The 18627-nt window shown below is 56.3% G+C and overlaps 1 protein-coding gene across 1 annotated transcript in view; it reads left to right on the top strand.

Moving 5' to 3' along the window:
- The first annotated feature begins 10271 nt into the window (after positions 1 to 10271).
- The window catches only part of ARHGEF19 (Rho guanine nucleotide exchange factor 19), an 11451-nt gene continuing 3095 nt past the window's right edge, over positions 10272 to 18627 (top strand). The window contains exons 1-13 of the mRNA XM_025048622.1: positions 10272 to 11002; positions 12054 to 12497; positions 12917 to 13198; positions 13368 to 13476; positions 13555 to 13631; positions 13940 to 14202; positions 15009 to 15169; positions 15284 to 15436; positions 15666 to 15795; positions 15907 to 15981; positions 16154 to 16243; positions 16414 to 16574; positions 18493 to 18627. The exon at positions 18493 to 18627 is cut by the window's right edge and continues 2 nt beyond it. Of these exons, the coding sequence (XP_024904390.1) occupies positions 12083 to 12497; positions 12917 to 13198; positions 13368 to 13476; positions 13555 to 13631; positions 13940 to 14202; positions 15009 to 15169; positions 15284 to 15436; positions 15666 to 15795; positions 15907 to 15981; positions 16154 to 16243; positions 16414 to 16574; positions 18493 to 18627 (2051 nt within the window). The 5' untranslated portion in view covers positions 10272 to 11002; positions 12054 to 12082. The remainder of the gene's footprint in view (positions 11003 to 12053; positions 12498 to 12916; positions 13199 to 13367; positions 13477 to 13554; positions 13632 to 13939; positions 14203 to 15008; positions 15170 to 15283; positions 15437 to 15665; positions 15796 to 15906; positions 15982 to 16153; positions 16244 to 16413; positions 16575 to 18492) is intronic.

Genomic DNA, 18627 nt, shown 5'->3' on the forward strand with positions numbered 1-18627 from the left:
CCTTCAGGAGAGGGGCGGGTCGCCAACTGCAAGACTTAGTCTAATCAAGGATCGTTTGCTTTTCCTTGGTTTGTCTGGGAGGCAACTCCTGCGCGACTAACTCACTTTAGGTCCCTGGCCTGTCCTTTCCGTACGCTGGGGTCCAGGCCCTGTCCAAACGGCTACCGGTCCCTGATTCCCACTCTTTCAATCCCCGGTGGATGCTCACCTGGCTGGAACATAGCGCAGGCTGACTTTTGTGGGTAAATGGGCTCTCTGACTTTAGCAGCTGGCGCGTCTTATTCCTCTGTCCCAACTAGAGAGAGACTCTGCCTTCGGTTGTGTTAGGTCTCGGATAGGGCAGAGGACTCGGCTTCTGACCCCTGCTCTGCTCTCAGATTCCTGGGCAGCGATTCCCACGACTCCTACTTCTCCAACACGCAGAGGCACCGAGTGGTGAGACAGCTGCCTGAGGAAGGGTCCAGGTGGGACCTCAAGGAGGTGGAGCTGACCCAGGATTCTCCCTGGCAGTGACAGAGATCCTAGCCCGCACAGCCTATGGGAAGCTGAAACGCGCAGAGATGGGCATTGCGGGTCTAGGAACGGAGCGAGTCTTCACTTCAGCCTTCCCACTGCGTGAGGAGGGGGATAACATGAGCTCAGGCCTCTTCCACTGTCCGGGAATCAGGAGAGAATTCTGGGACTTCCCTGCAGCCCTCCGTTTCTTTGACCCTCTAGGGCCCCTTTGAACAACTGCCTGGATACCAGGTGCCTGGTGCAGACCTCAGCCTTAGTCAGTTGTTATACTGGGCCCGCTGGGGATGCTGGCACAGCTACCAGCCCCTGGACCGTCTAGGAGAGTACTTTGGGAAGTAGGTGGCCATCTACTTTGTCTGGCTAGGTGAGTCCGGTGCAGAGGGTGGGGGCTGGGAGTAAAGAGGTAAGGGCTCACCAGCATTATGTCATCCCTGCAGGCTACTACACAGCCTGACTGCTGCCTGCCACCCTGGAGAGCACCCTGGTCTTTATGCCTGGTTGACATGGGCACCAACATACCAGCGAGAGTGGCTGGGACTGGGAGTTGGGGGGTGGGCTGGGTGGGCTGGTTAACTGGCTGGTTGAGAATAGTGCCACCCTAGGATGGACACCCTTTGCTCAAAGGTAGGAGATCTGAGCCCGTGGAGATACCCTCCTCATGTGCCCACAACGGGATACCTGTGCCATGTGGGATATTTCCAAGATCTGCCCCGTGGCCGAGGTGAGCCAGGCAAGAGAACAAGGGAATGGGTTGGTGTTTGGGATCCAGCCTGTCAGCCTGGCTGCTGGGAAGGCAATGCTGGGCCCTGCCCTGCAGCGTGCCCTCCCTCCCTCTGGGCTACCTATCTGACCATCTATGAACTGTGTTCTTCAGCATCTTCATGGGTCATGGCCTCCTATAGCACTGGAAGCACAAGAGCACCACCTTGGCTTCCAAGAAGAGGAGGCAATGCCCAGCTCAACCCTCCAGGCCCAGAACTCTGTTCCCTAAAGTTCCTAGAGGCCACAGGCACGCTGGGAAGCTGAGTCTTTGGAGTCTAACATCCCAGGATCCAAATCTGGTTCCACCCCACACTTTTCTGAGGTGACTTTTCCACCCTGCCCTGACATCAGGATGATATAAGGTTTGGTGAGGTGAAACGCTGGGAGCCTTTAGGGTCTCAGAGAGAAATCCTGATTGGAACAAGGAAGGAGAGAAGCATTCCACGCTCATCTACCCATCCAGCCACTCACCTGTCCATCCAAACATCTAATCATTGATCCTGAATCTGTTTGCTTCTCTCCATCTCCACTGCCACCCCACACCCTCTGACCAGTCTGAGCCAGTGTTCTCTGCCTGGATCACTGCAGTAGCCTCCCAGCGGGTTTCCCTGCTCCTTGTTTGCCCCACTTAATCCCGTCTCAGCTGCCAAGGGCAATCCTGGAAACACAGATTACATCCTGCATTACCCTACTGAAAGCCTTCAAGGGGGCTCTCATATAAGATGCACTTAGAAAACCATCTAAGCCCCTCACAGAAGCCTGTGTGATCTGGCTTTTGCCTCGTCCTCCTCCACCGGTCCCAGTGACTACTTGCTATTTCATGAATAGGACAAGGTCATTTCCACCCCAGGATGTTGGCACTGGCTGTTCTCTGCTAGAATCCTCTTCCTTCAGACTTTATCCCTCTGATAGGAGTGCTCAAACCCAGAATTTGCTGGTCTGGCCCTGCAAGTGTCCCAGAACCCAGTGACTGGGCGGAAGGAGCCCTACTTCCCACCCCATACTCACCTTCCCACATACTCGCCAGCTCTGCAGCCATCTTCATGGTGAGGGGGCTTTGGGCCCTTGCTCTGGAAGGACGGTCTCCTCCAGGGAGTGCTGTGACCCTGATGGCCTGCCTTTCACCTCTGACAGCCCCCCTGCTGGCCCCCAGATCTGTGTGGTGGTGATTTTCCTGGTGTCTGTCATCATTTACTGCAGCGTCATCAGCAATGCAATGTTTTGTACAGGCAACCTGGTACTCACAACCCAAGTGAGTGCCCTTTGGGGCAACAGAGGGTGAGAGCACTGTTCCAGCTCAGGCCCAATGTGGGTGTCCTCAAGTTCCTTCCAGCCCTCCACATGGCTGGGCTCCAAATGATGGCTGTCACTCTGCCTAGGCTGGCAAAATTGCCAACATCAGCAGCACTGTGCTGAAGCTGGTGCCGATCCTCCTCTTGGGCCAGGTCTATACCTCAATGGCTGAGCAGCTCACCAGGTGGGGTGAGTGAGGGCAGGGGCTCACAAGGGTGTCCTGGGGTCCTGAGGCATGGTTCCCTGCACCTCAGAACCTGCAGCCCCAGGCTTGGTGTCACTGGCCTGCTCAGCCATCCTCAAGGGAGAGTGGCCAGGAGCTAATGGGTGGCATTAGGGGAAGTTGAGCTGTGGACAGAGCATATGGGCTAACTCAATGGGCTGTGCCCACCCCCTTGCACCTAACAGAACTCTGGCCAGCTCTGCCCTTTGCCCAGAGATGCACAGAACCTGAATCGTTCGTTAAGACGCCTTCACTTTCAAAGTCTTCATCCTTTAGTTTGTCAATTTCTACTCCTCTCCCTTCTATGTGGCATTCTTCAAAGGCCCGTGAAGATCCCCCACCCTCTGATGCTGTTGCCTCCCAAGGAAATGGCCCAGTAGAGAGAGCAGCAGCATCCTTGAGCCTCCAGATTTGTCTCTACCAAGGTCTTGCTGTTGACCTTGAAGCTGGTCCTCGATTTCCCTGGACTTCAGTTTTCTCTGTAACATGCCAACACCTCATTGGGTAGATGTGAAACTCTAACACCGGCATCCATTTACTCATTCCTCCCTGCATGGCGCAGGCCTGACACCCCCACCTCCCTGTCCCTCAGTTTGGAGTCATCGCCATCTTTGTGGCAGCCTTCCCCGAGCACCCTGGACTGGATGCTGGGGACACAAACCAGAGCTGGTCATTGCCTCAGGGAGCTTCCAGTTTTTAACGAGGACTTGTTAAGAGTCCTAAAAGGCTAGGCTCCCAGGAGGTGGTGTGACTGTGTAATTGCCAAAATCATTTGGTGGGGATGGGAGAGAGACTCATCAAAATAACCTGCCCTTCCAGCAGCATGACCCCCTCTTCCTGGGTTAGAAATACCCCCATTGGCTTCTTGTGGGTTGAGAAGTAGGTATGGGCCACGGTCCCAGCAGGCTTTTGGGAACATAGCCCTTTGGGCCTGTTGGGGGTGGGGGACAAGGCCTCTCAGCAGCAGTGTCACCAGTGCTGGCTTTCAGTGAGTGGAAGGCCAGCAGATCAGGAGCAGAGTGGGAAGAGTGGTCAGCCCCAGCATGGAGTTTAGCTGTGGCCTGCTTTCAGAGCGGGAGGGCACATTGTCCACAGGTGCAGTGGCCTATAGGTTTGTGGGACACCCTGGTCAGCACAGTACGCTGTTCGGCATGCACATGAGGATGTGAGTACCCCTGGGTGGCCAGCTCTTGGGGAGTGGGGGTCGCCCCATTCTCAGATCTGGCAGGGGCAAGATTTGTCTGTTGGGCCTCTGAGGAGCAGGGGTCCAGCTCCATGCTCTGTGCAGCACCTAGGCCCTGAGTAGGGTGCTCTGTGTCTGCCAAGCATAGTGCGGCCCCTGTGGCTGCCTCCTCGAACATGCTCAGCCACGCCTCACCATCACGGTGGGCGAACAGCTGGTCAGCAACGTGGAAGAGTTGTGCCATAAGTGCAGGGCATGGGGTGAGGGCACAGGATGGGGCCGAGTCAGGCTGTGGGGAGGGCTTCTATGAGAGCCAAGCGGAACGCCCTGATGGGGCATCAGGAGGTGGAGACCCAAGTCCTGGTTCTGCCTCTTGTAAGCTCTGTGGCTTTGCTCCTCTCTAAGCCTCAGTGTCCTCACCTGTGCAATGAGGACAGTAATACCCCTCCAAGAGGGTGAAGAGGATTAAATGAGATGCTGAACAGGAAAGAGGAAGGCTTTCTATTATTAATTTTGGGAGAGGAGGCGGTTCCAGAGACCGAGAATGACCATGAGTCAAGGCATAGAGTCAAGAGCACTGGACCCTAGAGTCCAACAGACTGGATGTGAGTCCTGGCTCTACCACTTACAACTGGGGGAGCCTGGAGCAAGGTCTCTGAGTCTCTGTTTCCTCGTTTGTAAAGTGGGAATGATCGCTTCTAAGGATGGTGGGAAGATAGAAATGGCATTGCCTGGTTTCCCTGCTCAGGCTTCAGGAAGCTGCAGGCCTAGTGGCAGAAGAGGCAGCTGGCAGGACTGCGAGACACCCAGATTGGGCAGGAGCTGAGGTGCTGGGAGGACCGTGAGCTCACCAAGTATGAGGGCCTGTTTGATGAATACCTGGAGATGGGTGAGCAGTGGCCCAGCGGGATCCTGGGGGCCTGGCACAGAAGAGGAGGTGACCCCAGGCCTCATACTTCCCCCTTCCCAGTGCTGCAGTTGGAGCTCAGCACCATCTCTGTGGCAGCCTGCCCGCGGGCGCCCCTGGGGTTTGCTCTGTTCAGGAACTGGGTGGAGATCCGACTGGACTCCCACGAGTTCGTGCACGACTACTGGGGGCCAGTGGCTGAGAGCGCACAGGGCACTGGGATCTGGCTGCTCCTGCTTGAGACCATGGCCCACCTTTCAGTTGTGGTGAATGTGAGTAAGGGGCAAAGGAGGGGAGGGAACACGAGGTCAGGGGAATATGGAGATCAGAGACTGAGAAGGAGGCTTAGGAATAGGGAAATGGAGGCTGAGGCTGGAAATCAGGGTCAGAGATTGGGAAGTAGGGGCAGAGGGCGAGGACCCCGAGGCTCAGGCTCATGCTGCCTGCGGGAGTGGGTTTGGACCCAGGATAGTGAGTTAGGGGATTGGGCCCTGCAAGCTTTCCCCAGCCCCTTCACTTAGAACTTTCTGCCGCATCTCCTGTACTAGGACGAACTGCACAGCCATCTACGCGGCTCTGTCACCTTCCACGCGGGCGCCCACACCTCCAGCCTACTTTGTGCAGGGGAACCACACGCCCTGCAGAGACCTACCAGACGGGGTGGGGGTGGGGGCGGAACGCGGAAGGGGCGGGACCTGTGTCAGAGGGGCGGGGCTTGAACTTGGGTTGGGGCCTCATTGGGAGGGGCGAGGCGCTGAGCCTGTGGGTGCGGTGGGGCGGGGCCCCGCTGGGAGGGCAGGAAGCTGGGAGGGCAGCTGATTGGTGGGCAGAGCTGTCTGGGCGTGCTTGCCGAAGGGGCTGGGCCAGGCTCTAGCAGGGAGGGGCAGGAGTGCCCTTCGCAGAGTCGAGAGCGTGGCGGAACCCCGCGCCCTCCACAATCTGCAACCTGGGTACAAGGTCTTTCATGCCGGGGAACCTCACTTTCTCATACTGGAATTGCTGGCTGTGCGTCTGGGCTTCATCGCCTTCGAGGTAAGCTCAGCCATCTGTGCGTCGGACAGACCCGGGTTCAAGTTCAACCTCTGCCTCCTACTGGCTGTAAATGGGGATATGTTACAGAACAGAATCTGTTTCATAGGATTGTTATGAAGATTCAATGTCAAGCACTTGCACAGTGCCTAGTACATCGTATCTGCTCAATGATTTAATGCTACTACTACTACTACTACTACTACTACTACTACTACTACTACTACTGTTATCTCTTGGCAATAGATCTGGAGGAAAGAGAGGAACCATTTCTTCCAGCTTTGTTCAAGATCCTCTTTCTCAAGCCCTGCCTCTAACAGGGTCCCCAGTGTTAAGGGGTTCGAATTATACGTCTGTGTCTTTGGACAAACGACAAGTTGTTTATGCTTCAATTTCTTGACTTTTAAAACAGGAGTAGTAATTGTATTCACCTCCTTGAATTGTGAGGATTAAATGAATTAAGACCCAGAAAACCCTCAGAATAGTGCCTTGCATTTAGTAAGTGCTTCATAAATTAAGATTGCTAAGGCAGTCATTCTCTCTTTGGTCCCCCTTCTCCCCAGCACGTGGTGTTCTTCCTGCGCCTCATCGCCTGGCTCGTGCCCGACGTGCCAGCCGCCCTGGCTACCAAGATAAAGCGCGGGCGCTTCCTGACCAAGCAATCTCTGGAGCACAACCGGGAGGCGCTGCTTTCGGTCAGCAAGGCCTGCGGACCCTAGCCCCACCCCCTCTGCCCGCCCCCTGGCCTTAGTTTAGCTTTCTTTCCCCGCCCTCTGGTTTGGCCCCTCCCACTAGTTTGTCCTCACCGGGAGGGAGGATTGGCCAGATTACCTCTAATTATCTCCTGGCCCCGCCTTTCACCAAACTCCTCCCACGCCACGCCCCCTTTTAAACGTTGCTCCTGCTCGAGTCTCTGCTCTGGAGGGCCAGCCAGCCTACTCGGCCTGACTCGTCCCTTCTGTCCGTTGCAGCAGAGGCGCTGTCTCCGGAGCCCAGGACGCAGGGGAGAGTGAGGCCGGACTGCCCCTCCAGGACCCTTGGTCCTCCAGGATGCTCTTTCGATTGTGGTCCTCTGCTTTCGGCTAGGGGTCTGGGCAGTACCTTGGCCAGCGTCCCGAAGGTCGGGCCCTGAAGATCCCTAGTCCTGCGTTGCCTCCCTCTCCCTGTTCCCCGTATCCTGTCCTATGTGCAATGCTGACAGTAAACCTCTCTCTGCGCCCCAGCTTGCCATCTCTCCGTGGAGACCCGGTCCCCACCCGCTGCGTGCAGCATCTCATGTAATGATGCTCTGCGGGGGACAGAGGGGATAAGAGAGTGGAAGGACCCAATCGCTTTGAACTGAATGGTCATTGGTTGGCAGGGGAGAGTTCACTGGGGTCTGGGCCCTGGATCCCCTGTCCTGTATGTTCATCAAGGCCTGTAGAGTATGAATAATAATAAAAGAATTTAGTTCAGCTGAGACACCTCCCAATGGATTTTCACATTTTTACCAGATCCTCCCCAAAGCCTTATGAAGCAGTGGTTAAGGACACAGGTTGGTGGTGGAGTCAGACAGACATGGATTTGAATATGAGTTCTGGCTCTTATTAGCTGTGTGAACTTGAGCAAGTTATTTAATCTCTGGAACCTCAATTTCATCATCTGTGGTATAGGGACTTCACAGGGCTGATGAGGGATTTTAATGGGATAATGCCCATTACAATCTGTATAAGTCTTGTATCCGCATTTGAAAAGTGGGAACAGTAAGAGTATCCAGGACAATGCCTGGCACATAGTGAGTATACAATAAGAATTATTAGTAATGTAAGTATTAGTGTTTATGTACACATTCATGTTAATACTAAGTGCCTGGCAATTACTGAGTGCTCAAATAAATGGCAGGTGGTATTAGGGAGAAAGCAGCTTCCCCTTTCACAGGCTTTGGAAGATTGCAAGGCTGGCACAGAGTAAGTCCTCCTTACTGGAGGCTGGTTGTACTTGGGCTGTTCGAATTGGACATTTATTGAGGGTTCATTTGGTGTGTAGTAGAGCCTGAGAAGGTTTCCTGGTGGAAGAGTCCACTGGAGATGGTGAGGTGGGTCATTCTAGGCAGCAGGGGATGGGGGGTCATTCATAAGGAGCAGTGATGCTGGAAAGGTCCCCAGGATGATGCCAGATGCATCACAACGTCATCTTCCAATCATAGAGATGCGTGTTCCCATTTTATGGATGCTGTAGCCGGCTCAGAGAGGGTCAGCACACCGAGTTCTCAGGGTCCCTGAGGGGTCCAAGATTTGAGAGGTTCTCTGTGCAGCTCCCAGGATGCTCCCTGGTCCCAAGGAGCCCCCTGAGCACATCTCACCTTCGGGAAGCTCTAGAAGAGGGGTGACTTGTCTCCTGGGAGGAAAAGCAGTGCCTCCCTGTCTTTAAGACGTCGGTCTGGGGTCCTTCAGAACCTCTTCTGGGCATAGGACTCCCATTGTTCCAGCCCCCCTCTTGTACCCCAGACTGGCCAAACCGGTTCTGGGGAAGGGGGGCGGGGAGCAGGCACGTTGAGACAGCCGCCTGCCCGCCTGCGAGGTTCCCTCCGCCTTCACCTCCCCCCTCCCTGCCCCACACAATACCCAGGAGCCTGCATTGCCGGGCTCAGGGGCCACGCTGACATCGCCCCCTGAGGACCGGGCTGCAACCCCAGAGCCCCCAGGGTGGCCTCGAGCCCTGGACCGTGCTGGAGGCTGGACGGAGCTCCCTGGCTGAGGTAGGGCCCCACCTGGCTGTAAGCAGCCCCATCCTCCTCCCGCCAGTCTTCCTAAGTGAGTCCTTTGTGCTGCCTGACTGGCCTCTGATCCTGGTCCCCACTCACTTATGGCTTCCTAGGGCTCCATAACCTTCTTGGCTTGGATCTCCTTTCCAGCCATGACCTTTCAATTGGCTTTGTCCTTTAAGGGGCAGAGGGTTTCTGGCAGGGTCTCTATTCTTCTGGGCAGCAGGGCAAGGGGTACCAGGTAGGGGGCAGGGAAAGCTAGGCACAGGAGGCCATAGATGCTTTCCTTGGACCATGATCGTGTCCAGGGACCATCTCTGCCAACTTCGCAAAGTGGACCCACTGTCCGTGATTAGCAGCGCCCACTGGATGGGACCCTTGGCCTCTGCCCTTCCTTCTCAACCTGCAGAGACACTCATGATGACATAGGTTTCCTAGAAGGGGCAACTTTCCAGGTGGGGACACTAAGGCCATTGGACAGGCTATAACTTGCCTAAGGCCACTCGGCTGGTCCATGTCACACACTGGGCCTTGAATCTTGGCAGGGGTTTTCCCCTATGTGTTCCAGAATGACCCTTGCCTAGTGGGTACTAGAGTATACTGTGGTGGTCGTGTCTTAGGCAGATAATGTTCCTGCTACCTGGGCCAGTTCTCTTCCTAAGGTTTTTCACTTTTTTGTGTAGCAGAGATGAACTACACACAATATGAACACAGCTCTGCCCTTTCTTGGTCCCCAGCATTGAGGTTAAGTGGGTCACAACCCCAGAAGGCCACAAGGCAGGCAGCCCAGCTAGATGGGTCATTTCCACTGCCCCTTGGCCTGGACAGAGGTGGAGGCTGACTTACTTCTAACTTCCCCTTTCGGGACTTAATTCTAGCCCCATCTGCCCAGAAAGCCTTGTGCCATTATCACCCAACATTCACTCAGGCTTCTCCTCTGAAGCTTTAGGAGAACTCCATGTTTTGCTCATTTATCTCCACAACTGACAAGGGGGGATCCTTTCTGCCCTTTAGGGGCTTCCAGAACCCAAGTGGAGAGAATCTCCAGAATACAAGGGAGTAGGGGCGTATGTGTATTCTTGCACCTGTGCGCCCACAGAAGCAAGTAGAACTTCTGTGTTGAGGACTTCTGGTTCCTGGAGAGAAAGAGACCCATCTGGTGGGAAGTGGTCACCTGTGTCTCCTGCCATATGCTCCTACAAAGTAGGATGTGTCTCACCATCACTGCCTCAGTTTTCCCATCTGTGTGATGGCCCAAGCCATCCCCCTGGCTGGAGAAAGAATAATAATAATGACTATCAATGACAAAGCTCCCACTACGTGCTACATGAGTACTCCTTAATTCTCATTAGCGTTTTGAAGTTGGCATGACTACTCCATTTACCAGATGAGGAAACTAAGACTTGCTTAGATGGACAGAGGCTTAAGGTACAAGCTAAAGCAATCCCTGTGGGGGACAGTAACTCTCCCTTAGGACCAGCCACCCCTACCCACACCCAGGCAAAGAACGAGAGATCAAGGGAAGAGCCAAGGGGCTGTGCAGAGAGAGTGGGGCCCAGTCACAGATTTAGCCTTCCCCAATGGGTCCTCTCCTCCCTCCCTCCCTCCCTCCCAGGGTCACTGTTTCTCCCTATGTATATACACTGGGTCCCTGGATATTTCAGCCAGAACAGTTAGTTACCTATTACTTCCTCCAGGAAGCCTTCCTGGAATGCTCAGGTCAAGCTGAGCCCAGCACCCTGCTCTCTCTGATAGTTCCTCTGGCTCTGCTCTTGCCAACCTGGATTGTAACTGTTTTTGTTTTTGGCTTCCCCACTAAACTGGCAAACCCATGGGGTGCAAAACATTCCTCCATCAGTCTCCCTGGGTTTTCTGGGCTTCACATCTGTCTCTGAGTTTCTGGTCTATCCGGAATTTTCAGTGTCTCTGTCTCTGTCTCCATCTCTGGGTCCCTGAATGTCTCAGAGTCTGTGATTTCTGGTTTTCAGTGTTTTTGCTCTCAGTTTCTGAGTTACTGTCTAAAGGGTCCCCATTTCTCTAAGTCTCTAACTTGGTCTCTGTCTCCGGGGTCTTCTGGCCCTGCCAGGCTGGGCACTGCCACTTTGGCCTGAGGGGCCTCTTGGGGGTGGGGGGGTCCTTGCTGCCCCGCCTGCCCACAACGAGGCCAGGCTAGGGTAGGCCCCCGCCCAGCCGCTGCCTGCTCCCTCCCTCCCTACCGCTTGCCTCACCACAGGGTTTGATGAATCAAACTCTTTGTCTGGGTGGGATCTCCCCCAGCCAGCTGGGCAGACAGAGGGCTTCCCCTGCCGGAGCAGCAGAACGTCAGCACCGGGTCTCGCTGGAGAGGTGAGGGTCTGCAGGAGGGCAGCCGGCGGAGGGCCACAGGGCAAGGCCTGGGGGGTGGGGCTTGGACCCCTGGATCATTCGGCTCTGAGGCTCTGACAGCCTCCCTGGGGTGACTTCCTGTCCGGAGAGGACCCGTTCAGCCTGGGTTCAGCCTGGCCTGATGCCGGGGCTGGGTGCTGGGGTAGGGAAGAAACCCTCTCTCACCCCAAAACTGGGGGTTGGGACACCTCCCTGCCCTTCTCCTGGGAGGGCCCAGCATGATCTGCGTAGTGGCACGCCTGCCAGTCTGTGACCCTCCCAGCCAGCTTGGCATGGGTGTGGGCCCCACTCAGCGCTGAAGGCTGCAATGCTGGGCATGGGAGAGGAGGTTGGGTAACACCAAAGCCGGGATTTTCTGGGCCTGTGTGTTTGTGTCTACATCCTGGTGCGTGAGTGTGAATGGAACAGGGGCGTGAGAAAGCTGAGTGGATATGTAAATATCTGATGGGTCACTGTGTGTGTGAAAATATGTAGTTGTGTAAAAGAGTGTGTGAATGTGTGAGCCTATGAATTTGAAATGCTTCAGTGTGTCTGTGAAAGTAGGTATGCTAATGTGTGTACTTGTGAGTGTGTTTGGATGTGCGTGGAACATACAGGGACTTGTGTGACAGTGTGCGTCTCTACATCTGATTGTATGTCAGTGAGTTAGAAAATATACAAGGTGTTTAAAAGTGCAGACTCAGATGCTGGGCTGCCTGGGTTTGAATCCTGGCTCCATCATTCATTAAATAACAACCTCTGCACCTCACTTTCCTTACCTATAGGTAGGGGATAATAACAGCATCAACTCAGGGATGTGAGGATTAAATGAGATAATATAAAGCACTTGGCCTATTATTCATTAAGTGCCAAGTAAGTATTACCTATTCCTATATAATTAGGTGTGTGAGTGTGCTTATACAGATGTGTGGGTATAAGTCTACTCAAAGGTTTGTCCAGGCCTGCAGGACACGGTGGCTTCCTGGCCAGCCCTGCTGTCCTGTGTCTGGCTCTGATACCTTCTCCCCTGCAGGCCCAGGTGAGCAGTAGAGTAAAGGAGGAATGGACTGTGGGCCACCTGCCACTCTTCAGCCCCACCTGGTTGGGCCACCTGGCACTGCCCGCCACCCAGTAGCTGTGTGCCAACAGGAGAGTCTGTCCTTTGTGGAGTTACCCACCCTGCAGCCCCCAAGCCCTGTGTGTCTGGACCTCTTCCCTGTCACCCCAGAGGAGCTGCAGGCTCCTGGCAGCCGCTGGTCCCTGGGGACCCCTGCTCCTCTCCAAGGGCTGCTATGGCCACCATCTCCAGGAGTCCCAGACACCGAGATCTCCACCAGTGGGGGAATGCGACCCAGCAGGGCTGGCAGCTGGCCACACTGTCCTAGTGCCCAGCCCCCAGCTCTGGAGGGACCCTGGAGTCCCCAGCACCCACAGCCACAGCGCCGGGCCAGCCATGGCTCAGAGAAGAAATCGGCCTGTGAGTCACTCCGGGTGAGGGAGTGGTGGCCCAGTGGGGCAGATAGAGGAGAGGTTGGGTGGCTCTTTAGGACTCTTAAGCCCCAGAGTTCCCCAAACAGGCAGGACAAGTGGTAGATTTTAGTAATAGGGAATTGGAGCTCAGGGAAGACAAGTGACTTGTCTGAGGTTACACAGCAAGTGAGTGGTCGTCCTGGGCCCCCCAGCCCTTTGCCCATCCTTTACCTGTTGCAGGCAGGCAATGTGCTCTCTATACCCGTCTTGTTCCCATTTCTCTGGGGACCAGATCTCTGCAAAAACATTGCCCTTTCTCTTGGGAATGTTGCCCAGAGGCTCAGGGCCACAGGGAAGCAGCAGAGAGGAGGTGGGGAGACACCCCAGTGGGTGTCAGCCTGTGCTTTCACCCCCACCTCCCTGCAGGGCGCAAGATGCGAGTGTACCAGCGTGAAGAGGTCCCTGGCAGCCCGGAGGCCCACCCTGTCTTCCTCCAGCCTGGCCAGGTGGCAGAGCAGACCCTGAGTACAGAGGAGCCTAGGCCACTGGAGCTGTCTGGGCCCGCCCGAGTGGGCCTGGAAGGGCCTGAGCGGAGACGCTTCTCAGCCTCTGAGCTGATGACCCGGCTGCACTCTTCCCTGCGCCTGGGGCGGAATTCAGCAGCCAGGGCACTGACCCCTGGCTCGGGCACTGGAGCAGCCCGGGAAGGTATCAGCTCCTCCCCACCGGCCCTAAGAGCAGCCCACGAGCCAGATGCAGGGTGGGGCAAGGCACACTCACTGGACACCTGAGACTGGGTGCTGGTCATCTGGAGTGTGGCGCTTGGTGCCCAGGGCCATTCCTGGGGCCACCCACCTTCAGCTCTTGCCCTCTCCAGGGAAAGCATCTGGAAGGGAGTCACGTGGTGTAGAGGTGAGGGTGGACGGTGTGGCGATGGCAGCCCCTGTCGACCCAAGCGGAGGCCATGGCAGCTGGCCCGAGTCCAGGTACCATCTCCCACTTGGGGATCGGGTCTGAGGCGGGGGTGCAGGCAAAGAAGAGCCCTGATGTTCTCTCTTTCCTAGGCTGGACTTGCAGGAAGAGCCAACTCTGGGTTCCAGGAGCGCCAGCGAAAGACGCCAGTCACGGTTCCTCCTTAACTGTACGTGGGAGGGGGTCATGAGGGAAGGGGCTGGGGGTTTGAGGAAACTGGGAAACTGGGGTTTGGAGAGTTGAGAGGTAGAGATTGTGTGAGAGAACTGGATTCTCAATATCCAGCACAGGGACTTGCACGCAGTTGGTGCTCAAGCAGTGTTTATTAAATGAGTGAGTGAGTGAATGAATGAATTCACTCATTCATGTGAACCGCCGGAAAGGCTTGTTGAGGGGGGCTTTTGCGGGAGTCGGGGAGGAGCCGAGCCGCGGCTGGAGGGCGCCCCACAGCCCTCCCCCGCCCCTCTCCCCGCCCAGCCGTCCTCTACCAGGAATACAGCGACGTGGCCAGCGCCCGCGAACTGCGGCGGCAGCAGCGCGAGGAGGAGGGCCCTGGGGACGAGGCCGAGGGCGCGGAGGAGGGGCCCGGGCCGCCGCGCGCCAACCTCTCCCCGAGCAGCTCCTTCCGGGCGCAGCGCTCGGCACGAGGCTCCACCTTCTCGCTGTGGCAGGACATCCCCGACGTGCGCGGCAGCGGCGTCCTGGCCACGCTGAGCCTGCGCGACTGCAAACTGCAGGAGGTGCGCGGGGCCCCGGCGGGGAGGGGCGGGGCCGGCGGGGCTGCCCGTCGTGGGAGGTGGTCCTGGGACTCAGAGGGGGTGGGGCAACAAAAGGGGCGCGGTCCAGGAATATGTGGTTCCCGGACTTAAGTGGAGACCCGGGCAATAGGGGTACCGGGCCAGCGGGGCTGCAAACTGCAGAAGGTGGGCATAGGACCCAACGGGGAACGCGGGGCCACAAGGGTGTAGGGTCGATGGGACTGTTAATGTGAAGGTGAATGCTAGGACCTGACAAGGCGGGGCTCACTGCCAGCGGGAATGGAGGAGCCCTGGAGCGGAAGGCGGGTGGAGAAGCGGGCCGAAGGGGCGGGGTCAGGGCGGAGCCAACGCGGGCGAGGCCTAGGGTAGGGCGGGGCCAGAGGAGGAGGGATAGCTGAAAGCAAGGATACCGGACCCTTAGAGCCAGCCGGAGTGAAACCGCCTGATGCGCGCACGACTAGGCAGGGCCAACGGCAGGCGCGGAGCCAGTGGGGACGGGGCCATTGGATGACTCGGGCCAGGCCAGATGAACCTAGCTAGGGTTGCAATTGAGGGCCTCAGTTAGGTTTGAACAATTAAGCGCGGCAGGAGGTGGGTCCCCAACTTCACCAGGAACCAGATCGGGGGTAGGGCTAGAGGAGGGGCGGGGACAGGGGGTGCGGCTATGTCTAAGGAGGTGGTGTCCTGGGCTTGGTGGGGTGGTGGAGTGGTGAGGTGGACTATGCGAGGCACGGGCGTCAGGTGTGGACTGATCCAACCCCTTCGACCCCGCGTCCGCCCTTGCTCAGGCCAAATTTGAGCTGATCACGTCCGAGGCTTCATACATCCACAGCCTGTCAGTGGCCGTGGGTCACTTCTTAGGCTCAGCTGAGCTGAGTGAGTGCCTGGGGGCTCAGGACAAGCAGTGGCTGTTTTCCAAACTGCCTGAAGTCAAGAGCACCAGCGAGAGGTGAGGGAGGGGCCTGGCCTAACAGCGGGGCGGGGGCCGAGCCCGCGATTGGCTAGTCTCCTAAATCTCACCCCGAGGTCTCACCCTGGCCCTGACCACTCTCCAATCCCTCAGGTTCCTTCAGGACCTGGAGCAGCGGCTGGAGGCAGATGTCCTGCGCTTCAGCGTGTGCGATATTGTGTTGGACCACTGTCCAGCCTTTCGCCGTGTCTACCTGCCCTACGTCACCAACCAGGCCTACCAGGAGCGCACCTACCAGCGCCTGCTGTAGGCTCTGAAAGCGGGGAGGGTAGAGGGAGTCTCAGGCAGGAGAAGTAGGTGCAGAGTACTGGGTGAGGAAGGGTGACCTGAGAGGAAGGGGTCCCTTCAAAGGGCTCTGTGACCAGGATGCAGGAAGGATGTGCTAAGAAGACACCTGAAGAACAACGGGATGACTGGGGTCATGGCTACTAGGAGTTCAGGCTCGCCTGTGACCCCAGACCCTCCCATTTTCCAGCCTGGATAACCCCAAGTTCCCCAGCATCCTGGCTCGCCTGGAGGAGTCTCCTGTGTGCCAACGTCTGCCCCTCACCTCCTTCCTCATCCTGCCATTTCAGAGGATCACACGCCTTAAGATGCTGGTGGAGGTACCTAGGTGGAGATGCTGCTTGCTGTGCCCTCCACCGGGGCACCACTGGGTGGGCAGGGTCACAGGGGGAGGTCATTGCCTGCCTCATTGCACCAACCCTACCCTCCAGAACATCCTGAAGCGGACAGCACAGGGCTCTGAAGATGAAGACATGGCCACCAAGGCCTTCAATGCACTCAAGGAGGTGAGTTCAGCGGGATAGGGGCTGTCTAGCTCTGGAGGGCCTCCCTGGAACCCCAGTATGTCTCTAAAAGAGCCCTGGCCTTTAGAGCCTCTGATCCCCAGGCGGGAGTCTGAGGCTGGGCTCTGGGAGCCAGGGTTGGGGGCTGCAGGTGACCCAGCCATGGCCTCCCCAGCTGGTACAAGAATGCAATGCCAGCGTGCAGTCCATGAAGAGGACGGAGGAGCTCATCCACCTGAGCAAAAAGATCCACTTTGAGGGCAAGGTGCATGCCCGCAGTGGGTGGAATGGGCACACAAAGGGGAGTTCTCGCCCCCTCCTTCCCTGGGGACTGCAGGCCAGTTCATCGCTGCCTCCCCCTCCCATCCTTGGCCTGTGCTCTCCGCCCTGCTTTTCTGGGCCTGACCTGTCCTCCCTCTTCCTCCATTCTCCCAGATCTTCCCACTGATCTCTCAGGCCCGCTGGCTGGTGCGGCATGGGGAGCTGGTGGAGCTGGCACCACTGCCCGCAGCTCCCCCGGCCAAGCTAAAGCTGTCCAGCAAGGCAGTCTACCTGCACCTCTTCAATGACTGCTTGCTGCTCTCCCGGAGGAAGGAGTGAGTCGGGGCCTGGTTGCGGGGGAGGTAAATTGGAGCTGGGCTCCCTTCTTCCCTACGAATGAGCTCACGACCTGGGCCCAGGAGCCCCAGCTCCTGTGCCAGGCTGTGTTGCCGGGGCACCCTGAGTCTGGGATCTTTGATCTTTCCTGCAGGAAAGACAAAGATTCAAGGCAAGTTCATCATCCAGACCTGAGACTCAAAGGCTGGACTGTGTGCAGAAAACTTGAAGTTGCTCTGAATTTAAGGCACTTAGGGCGGAGATTAAGAGCATAGCCCTAGAGTCCCAGCTCTGCCTCGAGTCATAATGATAATAGATAACATTTACTGAGCACCTATTCTGTGTCAGGCATGCCATATGGATTATTCCCTTTAGTCCTCTAAACAACTTTCTGGGAAGTAGGCTCCCTTCTTATTCTCAAGATCATGGAGCTGGTAAGTACAGGAGCCCAGAGGAGGCCAGGTCTGTCTGATGCCAGATCCCAGGCCCTTAACCACTGTGCTATCCTGTCTTCTGTCTATAAAATAGAGGCTACGATGTAGGGAGAGTCCATGTGATAATAATACATGAAAAGAGCTTAGCAGAGTGCCTGGCACATAGTGAATACTCGCTCAGTATTAGCGATGATTATTGTAAGTGAGGGAGAGGACTTCCTGAGTGAGGTAAGCCTTCAGGCTAGACGGGATGAAGGATGGACATTTTAGGCTATGGGAACAGTTCATTCCCGATTTATTTATTCATTCAATAAATCATCACCGAGCCCCTGTTCTGTACTGGGCCCTCTCATGGGTGCTGGGGACATGAGACTTATTCTCTGCTCACAGGAGCTCTCAGACCCGTGAAAATGCATCCTGATAACCACCTGGTCAGGGTTTGGATGGAAGGGAATACCACACTGTAGCATATGCTGGTGTGGGGTGAAAATCAGCAAAGTGTCATGGAGGAAGAGAGATTCGAGCTGGATTTTAAAGGATAAGTAGGAGTTTTCCAGGTAGAGGAGTTTGGGAGGACATAGCAGTCACAGGAAGGTATAAGAGCAGAGTGTGTTTGGGAGATGATGAAGCCTTGTGTGGCTGGATTTGAAGAGAGGAAAGGCAGGAGAGGGAAGATTGGGGTGCTGAAAGTCAGGGTAGAGAGGTGGACTTCTGAGGGTAGTAGGGAGCGCAGAGAGTCAAGCTGAGGTGTGGCGTTTTCTTCCTGGTCAGTGTGGAAGGTGGACCGGAAGGGGAGAAACTGCAAACTGTTGCAGTTGCCCAGGTGAGAGCAGATGCTCGAGAAGTGTTAGGGGGTTGGCAGATAAGCGCATTCCGGGACAATAAGGAGTTAGATAGGACGTAGTTGCTGGTGGGGTTTGGGGAGGCGGAGAAAGGAGACGCAAGAATGACTGCTGAGGAACTTGACGGGGTCGTTCACTGGAATGGGAACCGTGAAGGGATCTGGTTTAGAGTGGGAGACACTGAGCTCCGTTTGGACGGGTTGAGATGAAGGAACCAATGGAACATCCTCAACTTCCCCCGCAACCCGCTCATCCTTCCTGCAAGTGGACACGAACTGTGGGAATAGAGTGGCAAACAGGAGACAAAGTTCAGCTTCTAGGCCAGTTAGCGAGTCAAACACTAAACAGTCCAGAGGTCTCATCGGAGTGGCCGCCTAGTTGACTCTTGAGAACAGGGGCTCAGGGCAGACGCTCAGAGAGAAGTTGACACCATGCCTGCGGAGGGGCTGGTCTTCTCACCTTCCACCTGTCAGTGAGCTGGCAAGAACGAAGCTCCCAGTTCCTTTTGGGGATTTTTTCCTTGGGGAGAGTGCTAGAGGGACAGACAACCCTTTCTCCTCCCTTTAATCAGAATTAAAGGGAGGATGGGGGCCGGGAGCCTGGGCACGGACCAGGCTGACCTCACCTTCCTGGTCCTGCAGGCTAGAGAAGTTTGCGGTCTTTGTCCATGCCAAGATGGCCGAGCTGCAGGTGAAGGACCTGAGCCTGAAGCCCCAGGGGATCCCTGGCCACGTGTTCCTCCTTCAGCTCCTTCATGGGCAGCATACAAAACACCA

This window comes from Pteropus alecto, unplaced genomic scaffold (assembly GCF_000325575.1).
Source record: "Pteropus alecto unplaced genomic scaffold, ASM32557v1 scaffold125, whole genome shotgun sequence".
Taxonomy (NCBI): Eukaryota; Metazoa; Chordata; class Mammalia; order Chiroptera; family Pteropodidae; genus Pteropus; species Pteropus alecto.